The sequence below is a fragment of the Molothrus ater genome, chromosome 3, assembly GCF_012460135.2.
Source record: "Molothrus ater isolate BHLD 08-10-18 breed brown headed cowbird chromosome 3, BPBGC_Mater_1.1, whole genome shotgun sequence".
NCBI lineage: Eukaryota > Metazoa > Chordata > Aves > Passeriformes > Icteridae > Molothrus > Molothrus ater.
This window is the reverse complement of record NC_050480.2, coordinates 32,057,750-32,082,594: the sequence shown is the minus strand read 5'-3', so window position 1 is coordinate 32,082,594 and position 24,845 is coordinate 32,057,750. Positions and strand designations below refer to the sequence as shown.

At 39.1% G+C, this 24,845-nt stretch overlaps 2 protein-coding genes across 11 annotated transcripts in view; one reads left to right on the top strand and one right to left on the bottom strand.

Annotated features, from left to right (window-relative positions):
- Positions 1–19,101, bottom strand: part of SDCCAG8 (SHH signaling and ciliogenesis regulator SDCCAG8) — a 104,605-nt gene extending 85,504 nt beyond the window's left edge. For both annotated transcript variants that reach the window (XM_036381400.1, XM_036381401.1), the window contains exons 1-9: positions 18,856–19,101; positions 12,485–12,646; positions 12,295–12,377; positions 8,703–8,816; positions 8,187–8,312; positions 7,695–7,835; positions 6,260–6,324; positions 4,374–4,562; positions 2,195–2,333 (exon numbers count right to left, since the gene is read on the bottom strand). In XM_036381400.1, coding sequence (XP_036237293.1) covers positions 2,195–2,333; positions 4,374–4,562; positions 6,260–6,324; positions 7,695–7,835; positions 8,187–8,312; positions 8,703–8,816; positions 12,295–12,377; positions 12,485–12,646; positions 18,856–18,922 — 1,086 coding nt within the window. In that variant the 5' untranslated portion in view covers positions 18,923–19,101. The remainder of the gene's footprint in view (positions 1–2,194; positions 2,334–4,373; positions 4,563–6,259; positions 6,325–7,694; positions 7,836–8,186; positions 8,313–8,702; positions 8,817–12,294; positions 12,378–12,484; positions 12,647–18,855) is intronic.
- Positions 19,102–19,319: 218 nt separating this feature from the next.
- CEP170 (centrosomal protein 170) overlaps positions 19,320–24,845 on the top strand; it is a 95,880-nt gene continuing 90,354 nt past the window's right edge. For 7 of the 9 annotated variants that reach the window (XM_054514168.1, XM_054514172.1, XM_054514167.1 and 4 more), the window contains exon 1: positions 19,322–19,681. The gene's annotated coding sequence lies outside the window, so the exon portion shown is untranslated. Of the gene's footprint in view, positions 19,682–24,845 lie in introns of all 9 variants that reach the window. The other 2 variants (XM_054514173.1, XM_054514169.1) reach the window with 2 other exon arrangements.

Here is a 24,845-nt window from a genome sequence, read left to right as displayed (position 1 = left end):
CTAGAATCAGCCTCCATATTTGACTCCTTGCAAATACAGTGGTTGCTGTCTAACTAAAGAACTGAAGGAAAAATGAATAAAATGTATGCACTTCCACTTAGTCTCCTCCTAAAGTGAATTACTGAGTGCAGAATGCTAAGAAACCATAAAGTAGTCAGTAAAGATATAAAAAAAAAAGTTTACAAATAAATTTCAGGTTTGTCAAAAATTAATTCTACCAAGTACCTCATAAAGTACTGCTTAATTTCAGATGCTAAAACACAGGGTTATAGATGGATTTTCTATGAAAAAAGAAGAAACGTAAGTTCAAGAACATTCTCAAAACACCGTCTTCACTATCTTCTAAAAAGGCTGAGGGAAAAAAGAAGATATTTATCTATTTATGCTGCTGTATCTCTGCCAAAGTGTAGAATTTGAGTGTTATGTCAGTTTAAATCATAAATACACTACTCCATTACAAGTAAATCCAAATATTCAAAGTACCCTGAAGGGAGCTTTGCTAGCCTACAAGTAAACTAGATTTAATTTCAACATTCCACTGATATCCAACATATTCTGTTTCAAAGAAGCTAGAGTAACCTCCCTTAAGGAATTCTAACTTATTACCCTTCATTTTCAAATGAATTTTTCTTAACTGCTTATTTTTCTTTCACTCAAAGCCAGTCCCTTGTGTTCAATTTTTTTGGCTTTTTTCATGAGGGGAGCAAGTTAAACCACGATTTTTAGAGACCGCTCTAACAGTTTCCATTAGTTTTATGGCAATTCTGTGGGATCCTCTTCAGGCGAGAGAATCCCTCTCTTATGGCATTGAATCCTTTTCTGTAGGAAAGAATCATCAACTTCAGCAAACAATTGCCTGCATAAAACTGCTGCAGCTTGGTAGACATCCAAACCAATGCACTCTAGAAGAAAGCAGTTGCATTAGTTGCATTTCAAGAAGAAATGTGTATTTTGTTAGCACCACTGTTCTGACTACACAACGAGCAGTGCAAACAATTATTTATGACATTTGTGTCAAAAATATATTCCTGATTTTGCTTCAACTTAAACATAACGTATTTCCTTCCTGCTCTATGCAATAAGCAAGAGGCCAAAAACTACAGAGACAACCAAAAGACAAGAAGAAATGGTGGTTTTAAATGATAAGCACCTGAGGTTAGACTTTGTGACAACAGGCTGATGAAATTGCAATTATAGTATTTAAAAGCTTGATGTGCTAATTCTCACTTCTGTTACGTGGAATCTTCTATGGGATTCCATGCTAGTTATCAAGAAAAACAGCACCTGAGAGTAGAATAGGACAGGGCAAAAAAAAGGATGATTTGTACTTATCAAGAGGTATACCAGTACTTGTAAAAAGGCAAAATTAATGCAGTATAAGTAAAATTTTTTTTCCTGTTCTTTCATATTAAAACAGTTTTGGGGCATGAAAAAATACCAGACTACTATTCAGCCTTGAAGACAAACCAGTAGCACTTTACACAACCCTACAAGCACCCACTCTTCTCTTACAGCACTGGAGTAAATAACACCAATTTTATCAATCTTGTTGCGTTCAATTACAAAAACCAAAACAAAGCAACCCTCTCTCAATTGCACAGTAATTCACTAATAGTACAGTAGATGTCACTAACTATCAAGGAAATAATTTAGGTGAATATAGGTTGATTGTGTACAGGGCTAACACAAGCATTAGATCAAAACTGGTTTTATCACTATTATTTACATAACACCAGAAGCTTAGACAAGCTTAGCACTAGACAAGACTTCTCATCTTCAAAGAGCTCTGATAGTCAATCAGTTCTTGCACTGCTCTCATCTGAGGCAAAAAATAACTGTTTGTAAGCATTTTAACTATTCTTTCCAGAGTAGGTCAGAAGGGTAATGTCAAAATTATCCTCTTACATATCATGAATATCTTTGAAAATTCTACAACTCAATTTATATCATTTAGCTGTGAAAGTACATCAATTAAAAAATGCAGCACTCCCCATAGTATTGATGAGAATTTAAGAACTTGAATACAGAATTCCTATTACTGCTCAGAAACAGTCACATGGTGCAGGTGTTTTAAATCTACATTATATTAAAATATGACAAAAGTCTTATGCATGCATTCTCTCATTAGCATGAAAACGAATTAATATTTAATAGGTTGGAACATTAAAAAGCTCTAATTTTGTGATGGATTTACCTTTGTTTTTTCAAAATTGGCCTCTTCTGCCATTTGCACAGCATGTTCAACTTGCTTACAAGCATTAGATTCTCTTTGCTGCATCTCTTTTATGCTTTGTCTCACTGAAACAAGTGCATCCATCAAGTCATCTCTTTCTCTGCATATTAAAACAAAAACCAACCCAGATATTTCTATTTCTTTTTGTATGAGAAAAAACCCCAAACAACAGGTATACTAAATATAAAATGCATACAGATGAAAGGCTTAAGCAAAGTGGTAAGCAACGCAAGACTAAAACTCATGAGTGAAAGACAACATACTGCAAGCTTGGCAGATACTGAAAATATCATTTGCTTGACAACCAGTCCTTCATTTTAAAAGGATGGACCATTAGAGAAACTGCCAGTAAAGACAGCAGATCTCAAATCATTAATGTATGGAAGCTGAGCACATTCTTTTGATGTAACAAAATGGGGATCCATGCAAATAATAAAAAAAAGGCAATATGGAATTACACTTTCATTAAATGTAAAAGAGGGAAAAAATAATAAAAAGGAAGGGTTAGGTTCAACAAGTAATCTCGAAGTATATCAAATGACAATCTAAATCCATTTGCTGCAAACTGGAACTAAGCCAAACAATAGGACACCTGGATTCTACAACTCTTCACTAAAACACTAAAATCTGTACTAAATGGTAAAGCAGACTTGGTAAAACTGTAATACTTAGCCTCATCTTTTCACTATTTTGATATGTTAAAAGTTTTTAAATTAAGTTTTGTCTGTTGTCTGTGGTTTAGGTGCAGCTCAAGATTCTGTCTGAAAACTGTTGTGTAAAATGTTAACATATTTTTTTGTGTTTGGCAGGGACCTAGCAGTCATACGTTGAAGTTTCATTTCATTTTTTCAATTGGATGAAGTTCCTTTGAAAATTCCTGCTGAAATACCCTTGTTTTTAATAAACTGCACAAGTAGAGGTAGCTTTTAATTTTTTTTTAAACCTCCAAATGAAGTAATGATTTAAGATAAATAAAGAGGTCAATTCACATCTTTTATTTCAAGCTCACTGTAATATAAGAGAACAAGAATGTGCTGATTTACAGTTTGTTCATATTTTCCAACATCTGTGACAAATAATTACTTTTGTTACATAAGTAGATTTTGAAACATGACTTCTCAGCAACAGAGCTTTGCCAGAAAATTTTTGGACTTGCTAATAGAAAAAAATACATAAATCCTGACAATAACTATCTAGTGCAGAGGGATAGTGCCCACTTGACCAAGTACATATATGTTCTATGCCCCTTCAGTCTCCCTGCTTCTAATTGACCCACTATTCCATCTCAGGCTCATTTAATACTTCAGAAATTCCAAGAAACTTCAGATATCTGACAATAAATAGATGGCTATTTAACAAACTTTGAGAAAGTTGCAGTATCCTGTCATTATTACTAGCAAGTAGAAAGGGAGAGTTTTTTTGAAGATAAATTGACTGTCAGAATTCCTTAAGGAAAAGAATTTAATGTTGGGATCCCTGAATTACATATATCCAGCCTATATAGCTGTGATTAAAAAAAATATATAAATAAAAGCTATACTTTTTTCAAAAAGGGTGCAAGAAATAATTTTATTTATTTTTGTCCAATAGAACTTCTTTTCCCTGTCTTATTGTAGTCAGGGAGGAACTGCTATGGGTGTTTGGGGTAGGAAATGCATCCTACCCCAAGCACACAACCTATTGTTGATGTATCTAAAAAGTTCCTCAGAGGTAACGAGAGTAAAGTGGAGCCAGAAAATCTTCCAACTACATAATTATAATGAACTGTTGCAAGAAATAATCAGTCAAAATGCATGGACTTGCACAATATTTGTGCTGACAGAGTGAAGGACTTGTTTGTACAAAAAGTACAGGAAACACTGTAAATTGTCTCATTATCTGGTCAGCCCAAGGTATCATAATTACATTATAACAACTAAAATTCTTTCCCACTTGAAATAAGCAGCAAAGCTATTGCGGATTTTGAAGAGATTGGGACCTACATTCACTGATTTCAGCATTATGACTCCAGCTTGGGAGTGTATTGTTCCAGAAATGCACATCTCTCTACGAATGTAACCCAACACATTGAGACTTGAAAGGTTTAATGCAAGCAGCCATGGCCATATTTCCAACACAAATCCATACCCCCAGTACCTACCTGGTCAGCCTCTCGATGGTCTGCACGTGGACATTACAGTGAGTCTGTGCAAGAATGGCCTCGTGCTGGGCACAGTTCAGGCACAGACCACCAACCTGGCCAGAATTTCTGGCTGCAAACAGTGACTTCTGGTGTTTCAGCCTTCCTTCCAAATCTTTGCATGTCTTCTGAGATTCTGAAAGGTCTTTTCTAGAAAGAAGAAATTTGTGAAATTAGATATTTCTACAAGTCACATACAACTACAAATGTTACCTAGAAAGAACTGTAAGAATCTCTGTAATGAACAGTATTTTACACATTTCAGTAGGGTAAGGAAGACTTTAACAGAGAAATAACAGTTGAACTGCCTAATCAAAATTATTAATAGACAAAACAATACTGTGTGAATTTATTTCTTTCCCGATATCATCAGAAAATATTGAAGTTAAACAGAAATTTATTAGATGAAAAACCTGTAGGCTTACATTTTGTCTGAACGGAGTATAATATTCATTATTAGCAAAAAAAAATCCGCTGTAAAAATACTTAAATACTCCAACAATTTTCTGTTTCTGTTATTAATAATATCACTAGCTTCCTATTTATTCTCTACTCCCTAGACAAGAAATCAGCACATCACTCAGATCCAGCAATATACAAAACCTGAGGTCAAACACATGTGCAGAAAAACAGGCTAAGGTTTTTACTTGTCTCCAAAATTTTTACCAGGTGCTCTGAAGAATTTTCTCCAGAATTTCCAAGCATGTGTCAGGCTGGGGAGATCGCAAGCAATAGGAATGTTAACATCAGGAAGTTCCAGACAAACGCACACTGTGCACATATAGATCAATTTGACAAATTGTGCAATGAATCCAAAGCTTTGGGTTTGTTATGCAGGCCATCTGGGCAGCACACACTCAGGAAGTCTGACACATTCTGCTTGCATTGGATTTACTGTGCACATGATATATACACTGCGTGCATTCTTATTTCCATCTGGAAAATCTTCTGTGCACTTTTTCCAATTTTAGTAGTTGGTCTATTGCATATAACCCACTATAACCTGAACAGAATTTGCTCTGCATATATCCTTAGACAGTCATGGTGCAACAAACCTATTGTTGGAAAGTTTTGGACAGAAATCAGCAAGTCCTGTGTACATTCATCCTTAAAGTTAAAAGAGAAGAAAGAATTATATCACTGAACGTGATATAATTTGTCACTTCAATAAAATTTAGTTTTGCAGAACTTCCTGTTTGCAAGATCATGCCTCTTAGGAGAAATCAGAGGCTGAATAATGTACTTAAGGAAATTCTGAGACAACCCCCAACAATTACTTTTGAGTAAATATAACACTTGAGGCCAAGGGGAAAAAAAAATTGGACCATAACAGCTGAAATAAAAGATCCTCCTTTACCTTCACTAAGACAACTGCTTTGCATTTTGCAGGTTTCACCAAAGCATTCTTTTAACTTGTCTCCCTACCAATAATGCTTTTTACACACAGAACAGTCTAGCATTTTCAAAACTGTGAAACCATGATTAATTTAGGGAAAAACATGATTAAACAGTAGTAGAAAGTAGCTAATTATGGAAGTTGTCACACAAGTTAAAATTGTAACCTCTCTTTTTTCTTTGAGTGATCTATCTTACATGACCTTTCTTAGGGGAAAGAGGGTAAAAAGATAAGATGTTTTATATTGGTACTGTTTCTATAAAGAAGCAGTACATTCAATTTTGCTACATTGATATTTGAGAGAACTTAATAGAAAACCAGTTTTTAGGGACACTATCAGGAGACACGACATTCAGGCATTCTCTTAGTTAAATACAGATTAAGAGTGGTTCATGCTGTTATGCAGCAACAATTTTTTAAGGATTATTTTAAGAAAAAAAATTAACTTTACCTTAGAGACTGTATTTGAGCATCGAGGATATTGACTTTTTCTTGATAAAGAAGTTTTAGATTCTCCTTTAGAAAAGATGGGAGAAGATATGTCTTGCTTTCTTCATAACAGTCTTTACAAATAAACCTAGACTTTACCCACATTCTTTTCCCCTTAGGACATAAACCTGTTGAAATACTAGTGGCAGAGAAACCTAAGTATTTCAGTTTTCTGGAAGTCTAAAAAGTGAACAACCCTCCCATTTTTTGTTTCTAAATAAGGTTTTTTGCCAGATCCTCATATGGTAAATTGTTTCAATTCCAACTGCATTCCTTTGTTCTCTACAATGATTCACAGAAACTGATAATCATGTCTCAAGTTTGCTCTTGCTTTCCCACAAGTCAGCAGATATTAACACATAATTATTAAGAACGTCAATTACACAGACTATTTATTTATAATACAGTGAGTTACTCTTCATATACCTGGTGAAGAACTAGGTACATGAATCAACCACACCCATGTTAAATACAATGGTGATAACAAAACCAGATAAAGCACTACAAATTTAGCTCACTATGACACTTAGAACGAAGTTACAATCAACATGATTCTCCTGATTTAAATGTGGCAGATGAAGAAAAAAGCAATTACTGTAAAAAACTGCTTCCAAACAACTGCAGGCATCAGTGATCACTGAGGTCTTCAGCTCTAAAATAATAGTACAAAAACCCCCAAAACTATATATTTCTATTAAAAACCCCTCAAATCCCATATAATTAAAGAATTAAAGAACTGTATAAATTCCACAGTACAAAAATGCATATGAATAAAATATATCAAAAGTTTCAATTAGCCAAGTTTTTTTCCCAAAAGATAGCAAAACTACCCCACTACTTCAGAGCAAAATGAAAATTTATATCCTCCAAAACTAAAAATATAGGAGGAGGCAACAATCTCTAAATTACTAGGACTCCTCTGTATCTCTAAAAGCACAAGGTGTGTAATTCATCCAAGGGAAAGCAGATTGCACAAAACTACTTTTGTACCTTACTCAGCCTGTACTGCTCCAGGAGCAGAACAACTCATTATAAAGAGCTTGTGTGGAGAGCTACATAAATTACACCAGCTAATTCCCACCTGCCTGGGTGCTGTGTTACTCCTAAGAATCTCCCAAGTACAGTGAAGCCATCATCTTTAAACAAGAATTATCTCTGGAAGTAATCATCTGCAGATAGAACCTGCCATCTGTGTCTAACTGCACAATAATATTAATTAGGGCATAATGAGAAGATGAGGTTTAAGAGAATAAAATTTGAGCTCAGATTAAGGTTCAGTCAACTAAAACTTCTCCTGTGTCTGTTAAAAGGTGATCATCAGAACTGGAAAAACACCACCAACAAAACACTGAAGAGTTTTGCAAAGGTAGGAGTCTGTGAAGAAAGGTAATACCAACCAGCTCTACAGGCCATCTGGCTTTGTCTCCAGAAGCTGCTGCCACAAAAGCCTGATCTTTATTATGTACCAGTGAGGAGGTGACAGGCTGGTGTGTGCTGCAGTCTTTACCACCTACAGGCCAGGATTTCTGAGTATTTGCCTAAAATGAAAGTATTAATGCTTCAGTTATGATTATGCAGGCTGGTTTTTTAAACAAATTTCCTTACTTAAGTATTGAACCTTATAATCTTCAGTAGAATATAAGAACCAATAAACAATATTCATTATATTCTCCTGAACAATCCTCAGTAGAATATAAGAGCCAATAAACAAATTAATTAGGTTAGCAACCTACAATAATGATGCTACCCAAGGAAATCCATATTTACAAATTCTCATTAAATTTTGACTAAAAATTCCATTTACAGACAACCATTTGTATACTCTTCCATAAAAATAATCTGGCCAGATTCTTGAGCACTGATTAAAGCAACAAAAAATAAAAACTTACTGAGGCATCAAGAAGAGTTTGTTCTCTCAACATGTATTCTGCAGTTAAGAATTTCAGCTTCTGATGGAGTTCCTCATTTTCAAGTAAAACTGCCTGTTCTTGATCTTTTACCCCACACAACTCCTCCTATAGGATGAAGGAATTGCATTTAAAAGGTTCCTTAAGATGGCTATCAATATTGAAATGCATCATGAGACCAAGAGTCTAGATGAACATTTTCAGAAGTTTTAACCCTTTTAGAGAGACTAAGAATGTGCAAAAGAGAGATTTTGTATTTTTGCAGCTTAAATTGCTATAAATCTTTAAAAAAATGCTCATTTGTATTTGTAAAAATATCTTTAAAGACCCTTAAATACCAGATACCAAGACACAGGGTAAGGGATCTACTGAACTGCATTTGGCTCAGTTTTGGTCATTACAACAATCAATCTCAAATCTGAATGTAAGCTGCTTTTAATAAAGTTCTTCACATTTGGGGGATCAGGGTTTTAGTAGGTCAAATAAGTTATCTGATACCTTGTAAAACTTCACTTCTGCTTCCAAATGTTTAATGTACTGTGACTGATCAGTGATTATAGGAACAAGATCAAAAAGGGCTGGTAAGTCTGCAGGCACAGCTTCTGGGGGCTTCTGAAGGAAGTAAAGAACAACATGTGTTATGTTCTGATTTTCCATTATTGCAGTAAGATCTTGCTTGCACACAGAATACAACCTACAGTTTTCTGGTAAGGCTTCAAAATGCACACAGAATTGTTAATGGAGTCTTCTCCACTAACACTAGTTCATACTTCTGAAGGAAAACAAGTATCTTTATGCATATCCCTATTTTTGAAACTCACACAATTCTAACACTTATGATTTTGGGTCACAAACATGCCTTTTTGTGCAAAAATATTCCATTATGTATTTCCTAAATATAATTGAAGTTTAAAAAAGATCAAAGATTCAGAAACCTAAATCATTGTTTTTAAATATTACTTTTGAAATATTCACCTTTGCAAAAAAAAGGCCAAAAAACCCCAAACCAAACCTGAACAAAAACCCCACAAAGCAAAATAAAAAAGCAAACCAAGTCGCTAATGGCTATTACATGTACTAGTTATCTTATCTACAGGTTCTGCCAACAATGCATTAAAATTCCTTGTCCAATCCTTATAAAGGTAAAATCCTTAAATTAGGATGAGATGAAAGTTTCTAGCAACAAAAACCTTGTAATCCAATTATACAAATATAAGTATTGGCTTATAAAGAGGGGGACATTCTTGAGATATCTGGAACCAGGATTGCAGAGACAAATGCAGGATACCCAAAACTATCTGAAAAAACATCCCTTTAGAGAAGGAATTCTAAATTTGCCACATATTCTGCCTAGCTCAGTAGACATAAGCTCCATGTTCTATTGACTCAGAATTCATCCTGATTTAAATCCTTAATCCTAACTACTTTATAAATTAAAACAAAAAAGGAACGACGCTTGTTAAAGTCTATATAATATAGCCTTGATAATATTTGTAAGTCATCTGTTTCTCTGGCTCCTATTCATCCATCCCTCTTCTCTGAAAATGTAATGAACACCTTGCAGCTGAGACCTCCAGCTGCCTCCCTGACAAGATTACACCACAGCAATGTTAGAAAAATGTGGAAAAACTCCATTTCTATTCAAATTATTTTTCACCGAAAAACAATTCTAATGTTTAAACTGAGAAACATCACTGTAATGTAAACAATAGTGCTAAGGAATTTTTCACTAAAAAGAAAATAACAGGTAATGTATTTTCTCAACACAAAAAGATCTCTGTGATTTTCTTTTTACGTTTTTAACAACATAATTGTTATAAACTGATTGTAAATTGATTTGGGATTTTTTAATTAATGTTCTCACAATATAACGTGCAAGAGGGTGAAAGAACAGAGGTCAGAAGAAGCATGATTTTAAATCTTGCCAAATATTAAAATCAGAACTGAAAGACACATCTGATCAGTATGAATTACCAAACAATTATGCCAGAGTCTTGGAAATGCTGTTCACACTCAAATACTGAATACTTAATAAAAAGGATTTATAAAATATAAATGCTTAGCAGCTCTAGAAGCCAGCATTCAGCACGGTGACAAATAGTTTTGCCAACATCACAAATAATTTGGCCCACCTTGTACTTTCCCAGAATGTCTCAAATCTCAAGCATCTAAACCACAGAATTACAGAAACTCTGCCATCCTATAAACTGGCAGGAGACAACAGGAATTCATCACATCTCCAGCTATAAGAACAGTGTCAGGAACAGAAGTTGGGTGCAGCTAGGTTAGCCAAAACCCAGCTTGCAGAGCTGCACTGTTATATGAAGCAGTCTTGCTGGGCCTTGACCTCCGGTGATAAAGTGTAGGGCAAAAGGAAAATTTCTGCACAACCATCTGGGTGTAATCAGAAGGAAAGGATTTAATCATTTGATGTCTATTGCAACTTTAATCTATGGGAAAGAAAAGGGAATTTTGTTGCAACAATATTATTTATATGTGTGAAGTGTGGTAAAGGTTACTAAAGTGTATAATTTTTGTGAAATGTTATATTTAGCTGTAGATCCTGCAGTCATTTACTATTCAGCAGTCATCAGGTATTTCAGCATCACTCCAAGCAAAAGGTTAAGGTTACTCATAATCTAAGTTTGCTTTCCTCGACCTTTGGAAAATTGGATTCTTTTTATACAAGAAGCATTTCTGTAGTGTCCAGTAAATCACCGGACAAACTCATTTTATGAGGGCTTGGGCTTATTTTTGGTGTGTGTGCACTTTTGCAATTCAACATTTTTTTGAGCTTTACACGTGGTTGCCTTCAGAACACTTTCATATCCTCAAGCAGATGGAGGACAGCTGCAAAGGAGAGTAAAGCCACCACTTCACAGAATGTCTCTCACTGGAAACTTCAAGAGGAAAAAATGGGGCAATGCTGTACCAATACAGTAAATTCTCATTTTTTTCTTTGTTAATTCCTTCATTCTTTGATCCTCTCCCTGAAAGCACTATCCCAAGTTTCTTAGATAAAAGTATTCCATTTTTTTTGAATTCTCCACTCTAGTAAAACTTCCCAATATGAATAGAAAACTTCACCAAAGATGGAATAAAAGATTCTTTCCCTCCCTTCCAAGGCTAAATACAAAATGATACCAATTCAGGTCATGCCAAGCCATCCAATGATCCATCAATCCCTTGAGCTACAAAACACTAACTCTTTCCTATGCCATTATGAAGCAAAATACTTGGCAGGACAACCATACTAAACTCATGGGTCATAGAACAGTCAAAGTTAAATAAAATTCCTTAACATCAGGACAGCAGAGCTATGCTCATTACACAGGCTGAAAGCAACACAGCAGGAATAGAGCTCTTAGATTATTCTGCTGTTAACTTTGACAGCAAAGAGCTGCTTGGCTTGCTTAGTATAAGCCAAAAATATTCAGTGTAGGCCATCAAAAGATAAAACCGCAGCAGTGCCTTTGAATTATTTTTCTGTGGAGATCCTAGCAACTCTCAGCTGCTCTGTAACTGAACAGTGCATCACACGTACTGTGGTGCAGGTCTGCTTCAATGAAGCAGCATCTGAGAAGCCCTTGTAAGGGGCTCCTTGTAAGGTTTGCTCCTTGTAAGGTTTGTTCCTTGTAAGGGAGTAAACAAACTTTGACAGAGACCCTGCATTTTGGCAGAGAACTACAAAACCTATTTTTGCATGAACATCTCTAACTCTTCCAAGAAAAAGCATAGTTAAAGCATAAGAAGGACACTGAGATTCCTTAATGTACAGTCAAAGGAAAAAAGAGCCTGCTTTTTCAGAAATTTTTCTTTGTTGTCTATTCCAAGTGTTTTCAAAATGAAAAGAATGGATGACCACACTACATGGTCAACAAAAAGAGGAGAAAAGTATAAACCCTGTATTACAGATTCCTTTTTCTTCCATTATGGTCATAAGGATGCTAAGTTTTGGTCATAGCCTCAGTAAGCTCCCATATTTAAGACTGTTAAAATGATTCAATGTTTCCTTTTTTCTCTTTATACTATAAAATCAACATGCATGCCATTTATTCAAACAACACAAATGAAACCAGAAGAAACTTACATGGAATGAATTTTTCCTTCTTGAGGGAGACTCTTCACTTTCCATTCTTTCTTGGTGTTGCAACAAAATTTTAAGTTGGTTAACTAGGAAGAGATAAAAACCATTATAACCAATAAATAATTACTTTTTTCATTGAAATTAGTATAATTTCTAACAATGTTTAAATCATTTGCTTTCAGAGCAGTCTTACCTGCATGACTGTGCTGCAGTTCCTGACTGGCTGCAGTCCCACAGTCATCACTCGCCCTGTCTACATTGCCACTGTCCTCATCCACAGAGGACTGGTCAAATCCAGCGCCATCACCTTTTGCCAAGGCATGTTTCAGTTGAGAGATGCTTTCACTGGCACGCTCTAAAAAAAACCCAACCACATCATTAGCCACAAGAAACAACAAAAAAGAAGGGATTTACTGGCTATTATTTTAAATGGGAAAAAACATGAGAGAACTACAAGCATTCAGCATGTATCTAGCTTGACTACTTGACCTAAACTCAGCCATTGGAAGCAATTATCTAATGCAAAGAGCCAAAAAAACCCTACCATATTTGAAAAATATCTTAGCCCCTCAATACATTAGGACTCTGCAGCAGCATAAGTAATAATATACTTGACCCTAAAATATTTCCTAGCATATGCACCTTCCATACTTTTCAATGAACCTAAAGCTCATGCTATATTTTCTACAATACGCAGGATTGGAAACCAAGAAAAATCTTTTTGCATTTTAGTGATGCCACCTCACATTATTACAAAGCAACATGTCACACAATGAAACAAATACCTGAGTAAATAAAGTAAAACCTCGGAAAAACAAGCCACCATAAAATAGTTATTTAATAAAGACCAATGACTTCTGAACAGTGTGAAAAATAAATAACAACACACACTATTCTAGAAAAAAGACCCAACAAACACAACAGAAAACCTCTATCCATATAAATATAAATTTTCAAGAACGGACTTACTGACAGATGATACAGTAGAGGTCTTATCTAATGTTCAATATATTTTTTCTTTGTATTCCTTTCTAAATTTTTTCTTTGATTCAGCTGACTTCACAAAAATCAAGCATATTTTAAACAGTCAAAATTTAGTAAAAGAAACCCAAATACCATTTACAAGGCAATGACTCAGAAAAGAAGGGTTTAGGTCAAATATTTGACTTTTGGCATACTTAAGCTCTTCATCCTTTCTTGAGCATTCCAGGATGCTATGAGGGCGGAAGAGCTAATTGAGAAATGGCAGAAGTATCTCACTGATGCAATGGCTTAGATTTAGCAAACTATGTTGCAACCATTTGTTGCCAAGAAGTGTTCAATGTCATTTAAGTTGTCATGTGGTGTGTCATCTGAGAGCATTAAAGTTCCTTCATTTCCCCATTCCCTGTAGATGTCTGCCAGAGAACCCCAGAGTACCAGTATTTGCTCCCTAGCCAAGAGACAAACAACAAAACAAACCAAACCAGAACCAACCAAGCCCATATATATTGGTTTTCCCAGAACTTCTCTCTCTTTGTAGTATTACAGCTTCTGAGCTCCAAGCTATTACTTCATCCATAAAGATAACAGAGATCTTATACTCTGTCCTCTTTCTCCATAAACATACAGGCCAGTAGTAGTGAAACACAATAAAACCATTATCAATGGCACACTGATGCCAATTTTTTTTTACTACACTTTCTTGCCTCTGAAATAATGTCACCATATTCTGGAAAGTGTCATCAAGTATTTCCTTAAATATCTTAAAAGCTTGCATATTTTCAAATTACTAACATTGCTGTCATAGGCAAAACACCACTGGGAAACTGGGAATTAGGAGGTCCCAGTGGTGTGGCTTTTCAGATAAAAAGATCAAACATTTACTTCAGTAAGAGTTGAACTAGATGCCTAAAAGGGAATAAATACATTACAGTACTTTTTATTTCCAAACTAAGGTACATAATTTTGGGCATTAGGATAAAAGACAATACACCAAGGAGTGGAAAGACTATGTTTGTTGTTTCTAACAATGTAAAAATATTATTTTTAAATATGAAAGAAATTTTAAAAAACCACTGTGGATGCAAACTGTAGGACAACAAAGAACATGATTTTTTAATAAATTCAGAAGCAATTAATTTTTAAGTCTTCCCAATTCAATCTAACTGTCTCAGTTAAGCTACTCCTGTAATAGTATATTTTACAGAAACATGGCCTCAGTGAAAACATACTTCAACACCTGCTCACATGCAGCACTATGATTTGCATATCAAAATCAATCAGCACCTGTCTTTTCAATGTCTTAACAAGACTCTATAAATAAAATCCAAACACATATTCTTGTTCTATGCTAAAACATCATTGAAGTGCTATTTCCTATTGGAACAGCTGATGATATAATTGAATTTGGGCTCATGTGGATTGAAACTTTAAAAAAACCCACAATTTACTATTAAGTCCTTTGGTTTTCAGTGTTCAAAGGACCTGAGATGATTATGAAAAATGACAAGCTAGCACCCAAATCTGATGGATCAAACTCAATACATTAAAAAAAAAAATCACTGTAACAACAATTTGACATTGAAGTCAAAACAGGAAAAAAAAACCCAGAAGGCATTGAACCAGTTTAGCATTGCCTAAAAAAGAGAGGTTTTGTCAGGCACTGCACAGAACTCTTTAAAAAGACTACTTCTTTAAATGAAAGCACCAAAGCTACCTCATTCATGGACTTGGAAATGCCATAGAAAATACTCTGGGAGGAAAAGAATCCATCCTCCAAAACAACAGAATTGCCTGAAAGACATGGAAAATAACTCCAGCTGGTAGAATCATTAAGCAGCATAAATTGAAGTAACCAAATGGCAACTCTATGAAAAGGTTGTTATAAGTGTCACCCAAACCTAACAGTCTGGTTCTAATAATGCCTACAAGAACATGAAGTTACTGGCTATAAATTCAACAAACAGCATCACTTGCTGATATCTCATGGTTCCCAATCAGCAAATAGCCTTACAAAATTAGAGAAGGAATTACACTGATTCTTTAGGTCTTAAAAAAAACCCTGTAGAATTTTTGTGAAACAGTAACTGACAAAACAGACAATTAGACACAGTAGTGAAAGCAGAAAGATTATAGCCATTTTAAAGAAAACTTTCCTGTCCAAAATTAGATCAACACTTGCTTCCATTGACAGCTAAAACCCTAAAATATTATAGCATATATCTTTTCAGTCAAGTAACTGCTGAAAAATACTGAAACTGAGAATTTGGTTATAGGGTTTTTTGTATTTAGCACATCTTGGAACTTTATTTCCCATTCTGACATCCAGCTCTTCTTTCTTGGCTGCCAAACACAGGCATGTTACTGTGGAAATAACACACTATATGACAGTTTTGAGACTAAAACTATCCTGTCTATCACTACCTGTGCTGCTAGGATTTTACATGCAGCAATGAGCAATACCAGGCTGTTCATTAGTCGGGCCTCAAAAGATCCCAAGATGTGTGAAATGCTCAGCTGTTCCAAAATAATTAATCCTTCTGATTTGGTTTCTTGGTCTCTTTTTTTATAAGAAATAGGTAATTTTCAGCATAACTTTTACCAAGCTATCATCTTTAAAAGCACAGCTGCAGCAGTCATTGTCACAAGTTTCTACACCAGCCCTTTCTACAGAGCATTTGCCTAAGTTATAGAAACCCTCACATGTGAAAACCTTATTGCCAAGTTCCTTGTGGCAGATTCTCCACCTTTCAAAGAACATTTTATGTTCAGAAGAATACCTAGAAACACCTGCCAAATAAAAATAAAAAGCCTAAGCAAAAAAACCCATTAAGAATGTAATTCTAAGCTGCTTCAGTGTGACAGCTAACTTGTAGCGATGGAAACTGGGACACATACTCACTTTTCCTAAGGTGGCTTTGACTTCCCATCTCTCCTGTTTTATTTTTGGAACTGAATAAAACAGCCATAAAATGAAACTTTATTCAGAAAAGTCTTATCTTGTCATCTGTTTCTCTTAGGGTTTGCATCTCCATTCTCTGAAATTATGTAGGACACTGCACTCAGCAATGCAGTGGAATACAGAATGTAATTTCCACAATATCCTAAGACAGACTTGAGGTAGACAAGTTTATCAGGCTCAGTAACAATCCTAAAAAGGATTGTTTGCCCCTCCTTTGCTCCTGCTCTTTCACTGTCTCAGGTCCAACAGTGAGCCAGCACTCTTTACTCAAGAGGCAGAAAACTCAACATAAAAATAGAAGCTGATAGTTTCTGTTCAAGAAACCAGAAATATACTAGAAACAAAGAACTGGACTCTAAATAGCCCTCCCGATTAACTGCTGTTAGGAGAAAAGGGGACAGCCACAGGAGGGCATCACACTCTGCTCTTGGCAGTGGTGTAGTAGAAGGCCCATTGGACATTTACATCATGCCTGTCAATTTTCAGTTATTAATATGGATACAGCATATATGAGCTCACCACTCATTCTCCTTTACAAAATACCTCTACTCCCTTGAGAACTTCTTATTAGAAATATTATCTCCTAAAGATTTTAAGGTTCATTTGAAATTGTCTCAATTATATGAAAGTTTACACAGTAACCTAATAACCCCAACTGTACAAATATCACCCTCTTAACTTAGTACTACACATAGTACTAAAGACACAGAGCATTAAAGATTTTCATTATACAAGCTCAGGAAAAGCTACATTATAGAACCTCTGTTATTTATCAAAGCCTCTCTGTTGAGCTCTAAGACCACTTAGGTCTTAAGCAGGTTTTTTTGGTACAGCTTTCTGCCCTCTGGCCAACAGACTCAGTTTACTGAACACTCAGGCTCCCTGTCTTCTGAGGGATTTCCTTTTGCAACAAAGGACACTGCCTTGAAATAATCAGTTGCTCTTTCAGAACTTAAGCACCTTTCCATCAAACTGAGTAAGGCTGTAAAGTGATTCTTCTGGTGTTCAGCATGGGTGGAGAAAACCTGTTGCCATAAGCTCAGCCTGCATCCAGATAATGTCAAGCATTACAGGCAGGTTAAGAATGCTGTTTTTCAAGAACATTAAATAATGCCCAAAGCATGCCACCTAAAATTGCAGAACCCGGATGACAGGGTCATCCCAAAGGGGAGAAAAATCTCAAGCTGTATATTTAAGAGAATATATATAATATATTATAGAATATTATATATTCTATATATATAATATATAGAATATATTCTCAATATAAGAGAAATAGGTAAAGCATTAGATTTGACAACTTTGAGAGTAATGATGACCTATTTGTCCTACAGTAAATTCCTAACACCGGTAGTAATGATGTGGAAAATGCTGTACAGCTCAAAGGAGTTAAAAATTGTACATCACTGAGAAAAAAAAAGAGTTTCTTTGAGAAATGCAATGGAACTTAGGTTATACTGCCCCTGTATTGGGGTTGTTTGTGCATCACCATATTCATTTCTACATGAGAAGCACCCCCAGATACATGAAATCGAAACTACCTTGGCATCATATGAAAAGAAAATTCTTGTTTCCAAGAATATAAAGGGGAAAGGCTCACCAGAAATTCAATTAATTAACAAATATAATGGATCCAGAGTAAGGGGATCCAGTCAGAAAAAGACAAAATGAAAATAAGTTGTATGAAGAGAATACATGCATCCAATGTATCCATTAGATATGGTCAGCTCTAACAGTCCTTACACACAGTTAAACAGCCCTGATATTTGTCATCCTAACTGTTCTGCAATAACTGTTAACTGCAAGTGTCGAGCAGAATTACTATGACCATTTCATCTACAGGAAAAGTAAACAGAAATTATTCCTCAAAGTTCTATCTTGTGGAACAAAAGAAATCTATTGCTAATGTGGGGAACTGACGCTCCTTTGAGAAGGAATGAAAAAAAATATTTGCTGAGAATCGAATATCAAGTAGCTATTTGAAAATGTTTCCATTGTTTTATCCTTGTTTCTTTCTTCTTCTTTTGGCAACGTTGTTTCCTATGGGACAGGAAACATCCCAACAAGCCATGTGGGGGTGCTGTGCTCAGAACACAACTTTTCGCACCAGTAGGTTCGCATACCCACAGACTATCCACTGGCTTTCTTCAGAATTCGGACATTTACTTTGCCCAGCCAGTGACAGTCTGAAGGCTGGTAAGCCCAGGTGTCACGGTGACAGATTCAGGTGCTCTCTGTCGGGCTATACACCGCGCTTCTTGGACAAAGCGGCACGTATGAAACCGCTCGCTGACACGGGGAACAACCACTCTCATCAGAATCCATTTGTACCCTCATCTTTACCACGACTAGAGTCCGATGCTTCAAGGATGGCCAAAACCCTCACACGAACCAGAACCGCCCCCAAAGCAGCAGCGGTCCTGCCCGAGCCGCGTTACGGTCAGACGCGAGCGTGTCACAGCAAGAACGGCGCCTGCCATCGGCTGTGGGGAGAGCCCGGCACAACTTCCCTGCTGCGCGCCCGTCCCAGCCCGGCCAGGGCGCTCCGCGGGGCGGGGGCAGCCACAGACTCAGGCGGCGGCGGGGGAGGCCCGCCCTCACCCCGCGCCCGTGCCGCTCACCTCGGAGGCGCCTCTGGTACCGCTCCAGGGACTCCTCCAGGGCGCGCTCCCCGCGGGGCTCCCGCATCGGGACGCCGCTGGCCGCCGGAGAGCAGCCGGCGCTGTGCCCCGGCACCGGAGGCTCCCCGCGGCGAGGCTGGGGGACGGTAGTTCCACCCGTTCTACCTTCCCGCGTTGGGCTCTCGGAGGAGCCACCTGCGGGGCTCCCTCCGGCTCCTGGTGGCCGACCGTTGCCGTCGGCCGCCGCAGCTGAAACTAGCCACGCCAGGAATCCGTCGCGCTTCCCGATGGCGGGAATGCCGCCGCCGGGACTACAAGTCCCGGCATGCACCGCGCCGCCGGAGGCAGAGTCCCCGCCCACCGCCCACCCCCGACAACCGGGAAAGGGTGGTCGCCGCAACCCGTCTCCCCTTTGTTGTGGATCGCGGCCGCAGTCGCGCCTGCGCACAGCACAGCCCGTCCGCCTACGCCCTCGGGCCTGCGGCGGGCTCAGCGCCGGTTCCGCCACGGCCGGGGCGGATCGGGGCGGAAAGCGCCGTTTACCTCCCGCCATCGCCCGCGCGGGGAGCGCCCGCAGCCGGGGAGCGCTATTGTCTGCGGGCGGCGCAGGCGCACGCGGCCCCGCCGCCGCCGGGCCCCGGCGCGTGCGCAGTGCGGCGCGGTGCCGCGGTGCCGTTAGCCGCCGCTATGTGCAGGGAATAACGCCGGGGCCGTTGCCAGAGGGACACCGAGCGCTCCGCCCTCGCTCCCGCATCCCGCGGGATGCCGGCCCGCTGAGCACCCGCTAGCGACGGCCCCTCCCCGGCGCGCGAGCCTCCTCGGAGGGGTGAGTGAGGACGATGCTCCTGCCGCCGCCGCCCTGGGCTGCGGGTCGGGCGGGAGCCGTGGCGGGGAGAGGGGCCGCGGTCCGCCCGGTGCCTATTGTGTCAGGAGGTACCCGCCCGCCGGGACCCGGGCGGGCTGCGGCCGGCGGAGAGGGAGGCAGCACGGTCTGGGCACAGCCCGCTCCCCCTCCCCCGTCCCCGCCGGGCCCGGAGCTGACTCCGCGCCCCCGCCTCCCTTTCCCCTCGCCAGCGCGGGGCGATCGCCGGTGCCGGGGGGCATCCCCTCAGGCGGGACGCGGACGGCATCCCATGTCTAGCATTCGGTGCTGCTGGATCCCGCTGTCCGCGTCTCCCTGCCCCTTTCCGCCCGCGGGGCGCCCCCGGCACACCCACCCAGCCAGCCAGCCCGGGGCTACGCAGCCTCCCCTCCCGCGGGCGGATTTCCGCGGTTCCTGCGGAGACGTTTCCAGAGGTTTAATTTTTTTTTTTTGATGACCTTCTTTCACTGTTTGCCCTGGGGCTGGAGGCAGCTTGTTTCTCCGGATTTAAAAATCAGTGACACCCTTCGTCTGGGATGCGGCGTTTCCCCCCATCTTAAAATAATGTCTTCTGTGAAAGGGTGATGGAGAAAATCTGCGGGTTTCGCCTTTTCTCGTGTTGCGTATTTCCACCCGACGAGTCAGGTCCCCTGCTTCCGAAAATATCCTCCCGAAGGCGTGAGCTTTTCCTTTTTCCAGGCGCTTCCCGGGAAAAACATGAAATCAGGGTTTTTGTCCCCGGCGGCGAGGAGCAGCCGGGCCCATTTGTGCGCCCGCCGTGGGGACGAACGGGTTACTGCGCTAACAAAAACCCGATGGCGATTTTCGAGCAGAAAGCGGCGTCGCAGCGGAGGGGCGGAGCGGGGCGGGGGCGCTCCCCGGGCCCCGCTGCGCCCCGGGGCCGCCGGGCGGCGGGGCCGGGAACCGGGCGGGCACGGCGAGCGCTGCCTGCCAGCCCCGCCGGCCGCCCTGTGCTGAGCGCTTTCTCAGCATAAGCCGACAATTAGCCCATCAGTGCTCGCGGCTTGATGGGAAAAAAAAGAGATGTAGATGGTATGCTGATGAGTTGTGTGTACATAAGGATTGCGTTATTGTGACAGGAGATTAGATAGCATCCACTGATCTGCACTTGGAGGAAATTATTTTCTTCCCTGTGAAAGCAAAGGTACTCATAAAATATTTAAGTACTTTGAAAGAATAAAACCTGTTCTTGCATTGCGATGATCATCTTTTCTCCTTTGGAATGCCATTCAAGGCTTTGTGACAGTGCTCTTGGCCCTGGGCTTGTGTCTGCAAAATGATACGTAGGATGGGACAGTTTTTGTAAACTGAACGGAGGAGACATGATTACATATGCTGTGATTTCCTATGATTAATTTCCTCTAGGAATTACTTTATGTCCAGATGCTGAGAAGTGTGTCTTGCTAAACTCTGCTGATATGGAAGCTCCTCAACTTTCAATTTTATTTAACGAGGAAAAAGTTAAACATAAACACTGCAAAGAATCTCACTTCATTCTTTGATTAACACTTTTTAAAACACTTTTTCACCTTTATGTAAATGTTCTGTTCTTGTTGGCTTTTTTTTTTCCCCTTTGTCTGATAGAGGTTAGGAAGGCTGGCTGAATAGAGAGAGTAGTGCAGCTGGGGATAGAAGGAATTTTGTCAAAATCTCAAGAATCTTGAAGTTATTTGGAATGGATCAGATTAAAATGCTTTCCTTAATTCTTTTGAAGAGAAACCTTCTAAGTTGTTACCAAACTTCAGCATGACAGTGCATTGTTTGGGGAGTGGTTTTGACATATGACTATTTCCCATACCTAATCTGACTTTTGAAAAAAACAATGGGTTATTTCTGTATTGAGTTTCATCTGCTGTAATGGACTTGACAAGCAAAATTTCTTAAAAAGTCTGATGATAACATACAAGCCAGAAAAGCTCCAGCTTATGAAAATGAACTGGAAAAGTCTATGTTCAGTTGTAGGTGAGAGCTTGGAAACTTCGTTAAATACCTGGAATGAAACTCAAAGCGTGAGAAGTTGCAGAAAAGGATTTTGCAGTACCATTTCCAGTTCTTGGCATTGCAGGGAGAAGGTATTTAATGTATATTGATACCATAGTATCTCCTTGATTCAGGACAGTTTCCATGTTAGCACTGCTTTTCTTAGCCTTGCAGGCAGAATGGAACTGAGATACAACAGATTGTTTTTACTTTAGTTGGAAAGCAAGGAAAAGCTGTGAAATTCTGGTTTTCCTTTAGAAAATTCTGAAATGAGGCATCAGATATGGCATATAGGAGATATGGCATATAGGAGGTTTTCTAGAAGTAAATTCTCTCTGCTTCTAGCACTTGTGAGATTGTAAAGGAACACAATGGCACTTCCCCCTGTTTGAAGAATATGCATAATGTAGTAAAAATGGATTCTGTTGTGAGCAAGAGACTGCAATTTGAGAAAAGGAAGTTGTTCGTGACTGAGGGATGGAACTTCAAGTCTGCTAGCTAGGAGCTGGGGTTGGATGTGCGTATCTCCTCTAAAATGCACATTTTCACTGTGCTGATTGAGCCTGTGGGAGCCTTCCATTGTCTGTAGGTTTGTAATGCTCTCACTGAAGGCCTGCGTGTCTTCCGTTCTAGTATTGATCCTTGTGTGTATCCATGCATTTTCAAGGGACTGCTCTACTGAGAGCAGCTTCCTTCAGTGCTCAGTGCTAATGTTTCCCTGGATCACAGTCCAGCTGGGGTATTGAATGGGGCAGGTGTCATGGGGAAAAGTAGTGTGTGATTAGGTGACTTAAACTGTAACAGAATGCATGCAAATAAGGGTGGGAAGAGAGTTGTTTAAACAACTTCGTGTATGTCTGTTGTACAGTTATACATTCAAAAAAATACTAAAATAAATTGCAAATGCCTAGTTCTGTTCCGTAGTTCAGTTTCTCTGACTCTACCACCAAAAAGCTGGGAGGCTGTTTTTATTCTACAGGTGCATTTGTGGGTAGAGTGATCTTTTTAGTTAAAATCGTGTTTGACCTTCAAAAAACCCTTATATTTTAAATTGGTATGTATATAATTTTTTATCATATGTCAAAACTAGCTTGTCCTAGAGGTTTCAAATAAAAGCCACAATGATATTTTAGTAGATTGCTGATGTAATTAGATTTCAGGTGGGGAGACCTGTGTTTGGGAATGTACTCTCTGCTGCATCACTGAAATTGAGGTGTGTTCTGTTGGCTCATAGATTATGGGGGAGAAGTAAGGGAGTGGGGTGGATATTAAAGAGGCTGACTAGTTGTTCTCCTATCTTAATGGCTCTGTGTGGAGTATTCCCAGTTACTCCCTTCTCTTTGGGTTTGGTACAGCATGGCTGCACTGCTTTGTTGCAGTGACTCTGGTCGTTTACGAAGTACATGAGAAGTTAATTCACTCCACTAACCCAGGAGAACACAATTTCTTTTCTTTTTGTTTTGCTCTTTTTTTCCCCCCTTCCTCCCTTGGATTAGCAAATTGAATTATCTTATTGTGTGGTCAGATGAGTGCCAGAGCAAGTACACAGAACGGGGTCAGCAGTGTCAAGCCAGGAAGAAGGGAATACTCATTTTTCCAGTAGCAAAGATAGATTTAATCTGCTTTACTGTCCTATATGGCTGTCCCCTGCACCACTAAAGGCTACTGTAGTCAGACAGGAGGTGGGTTATGTGTTAATCCAAGAAAACAAAAAATTGAGATACTGGGTTTGTTCTGTTAGTCTTTATTTGTGGCCCTTGATATGTAAAATGTCCACAGCAACAGACTAAACATTTAGAAGCTATCGCTGGAAGAAAAAAAAATATTTGGAAACTAAATGTTAAAAAAGGGAGGACAAGTAGTTCTGTTAAGCATTGTGGCCTTTTTACTAGGATAAGCAGGATTTTTGGTCCAGGCTAATGTTGGTATCTTCTCCTTTATGGAATTTAAGGATGAAAATTTTCAAGTATTTTCATAGCTTTGTCTTTCCTATTTACTAGTTTTGAAGAAGGTGGGTTTTGTGAATTGTAGGAAGGTTCTAGTAGGTAGGGGTTTTGAGAAAGGGTGGGTTTTTAAATTCAAAACAGAGATTAAAACATTGGGGTTTTTTTATTCCTGGAACAGAATTTGATACATTTTTCACATGTGAGCCCAGCAAAGCCCAGCTTTGTTTCTCCTTCTCTTCTTCTCCTCTGATAAACTGTTAGTGAAAAAATAGACTTTTTCTTAGCTAGGTGCTTTTCAGAGCTTCAGCATCACCCACTGGTGAATCTAGTGGACTCAGATCCATCAACTGCAGCTCTCTTCCTGTCTTGCTCCTTTGCGTGGTTTTTCTGCTTTTATTGCAAGGTTTGGTGTTCTTGTAATAGAGTCCTCTGTTTTCTTGTTTCCATTCTCTTGAACTGAAATGTTTTATATTCTGATCTAGTCAGTGAAACTTGAGAGGGTATTGTCCTTGACGAATAGCTGAGTCTTCTGAAGTCTGTGTGGTGCGTTTTCCAGATCTTATTTTGTACTTCATTCCTAAATAAAATTCTGGTTCTGTTCATTTTGTTTCTTTCCAGGAAGAACTGCAATTATTGAGCTTTTCAGAGACATAACAGAAGTGGTGCCACTCCCTGGCATTTCCAAGATGTTTCTTTGTGCATGAGGTATTTAGTTAGTCTTCAGCTGTGGCATACGAAAAACTTGTAATCAATCCATTAGCAAGTCATTATGGTCTGAAAGTAGTAATACACCCAGTGAATTTAATCAGATGTACTTGCAACTTTTCCCTCAAAATTACATGCCCAAATAATTTTGTTGATGATCTTTCTATTCATTTGCAAATATTTGCCCATCTAAATATGCCTTCTATTCTGTGTTCAAAACCAAAGCCTTTGCAATTTTGTCTTATTTGTCTTCTCAAAGTGGATTGCACTTCAGAATTAGGAAGAAAAATGCAGGAAGTTAGAGTGTCATGTTACCTTTTCAGTTTTCTCATGAGCATACTTCCTGCTTTCGTCAGTCCTACCTTCTCTCCTCTCTACCCTGTAACCTAGCTGATTATTTAGCCCTATGGAACTGGATCATCACAGGAATCTTGATGTCACAGGAATTATTCTACTCAACTTCACAATGTCATTTA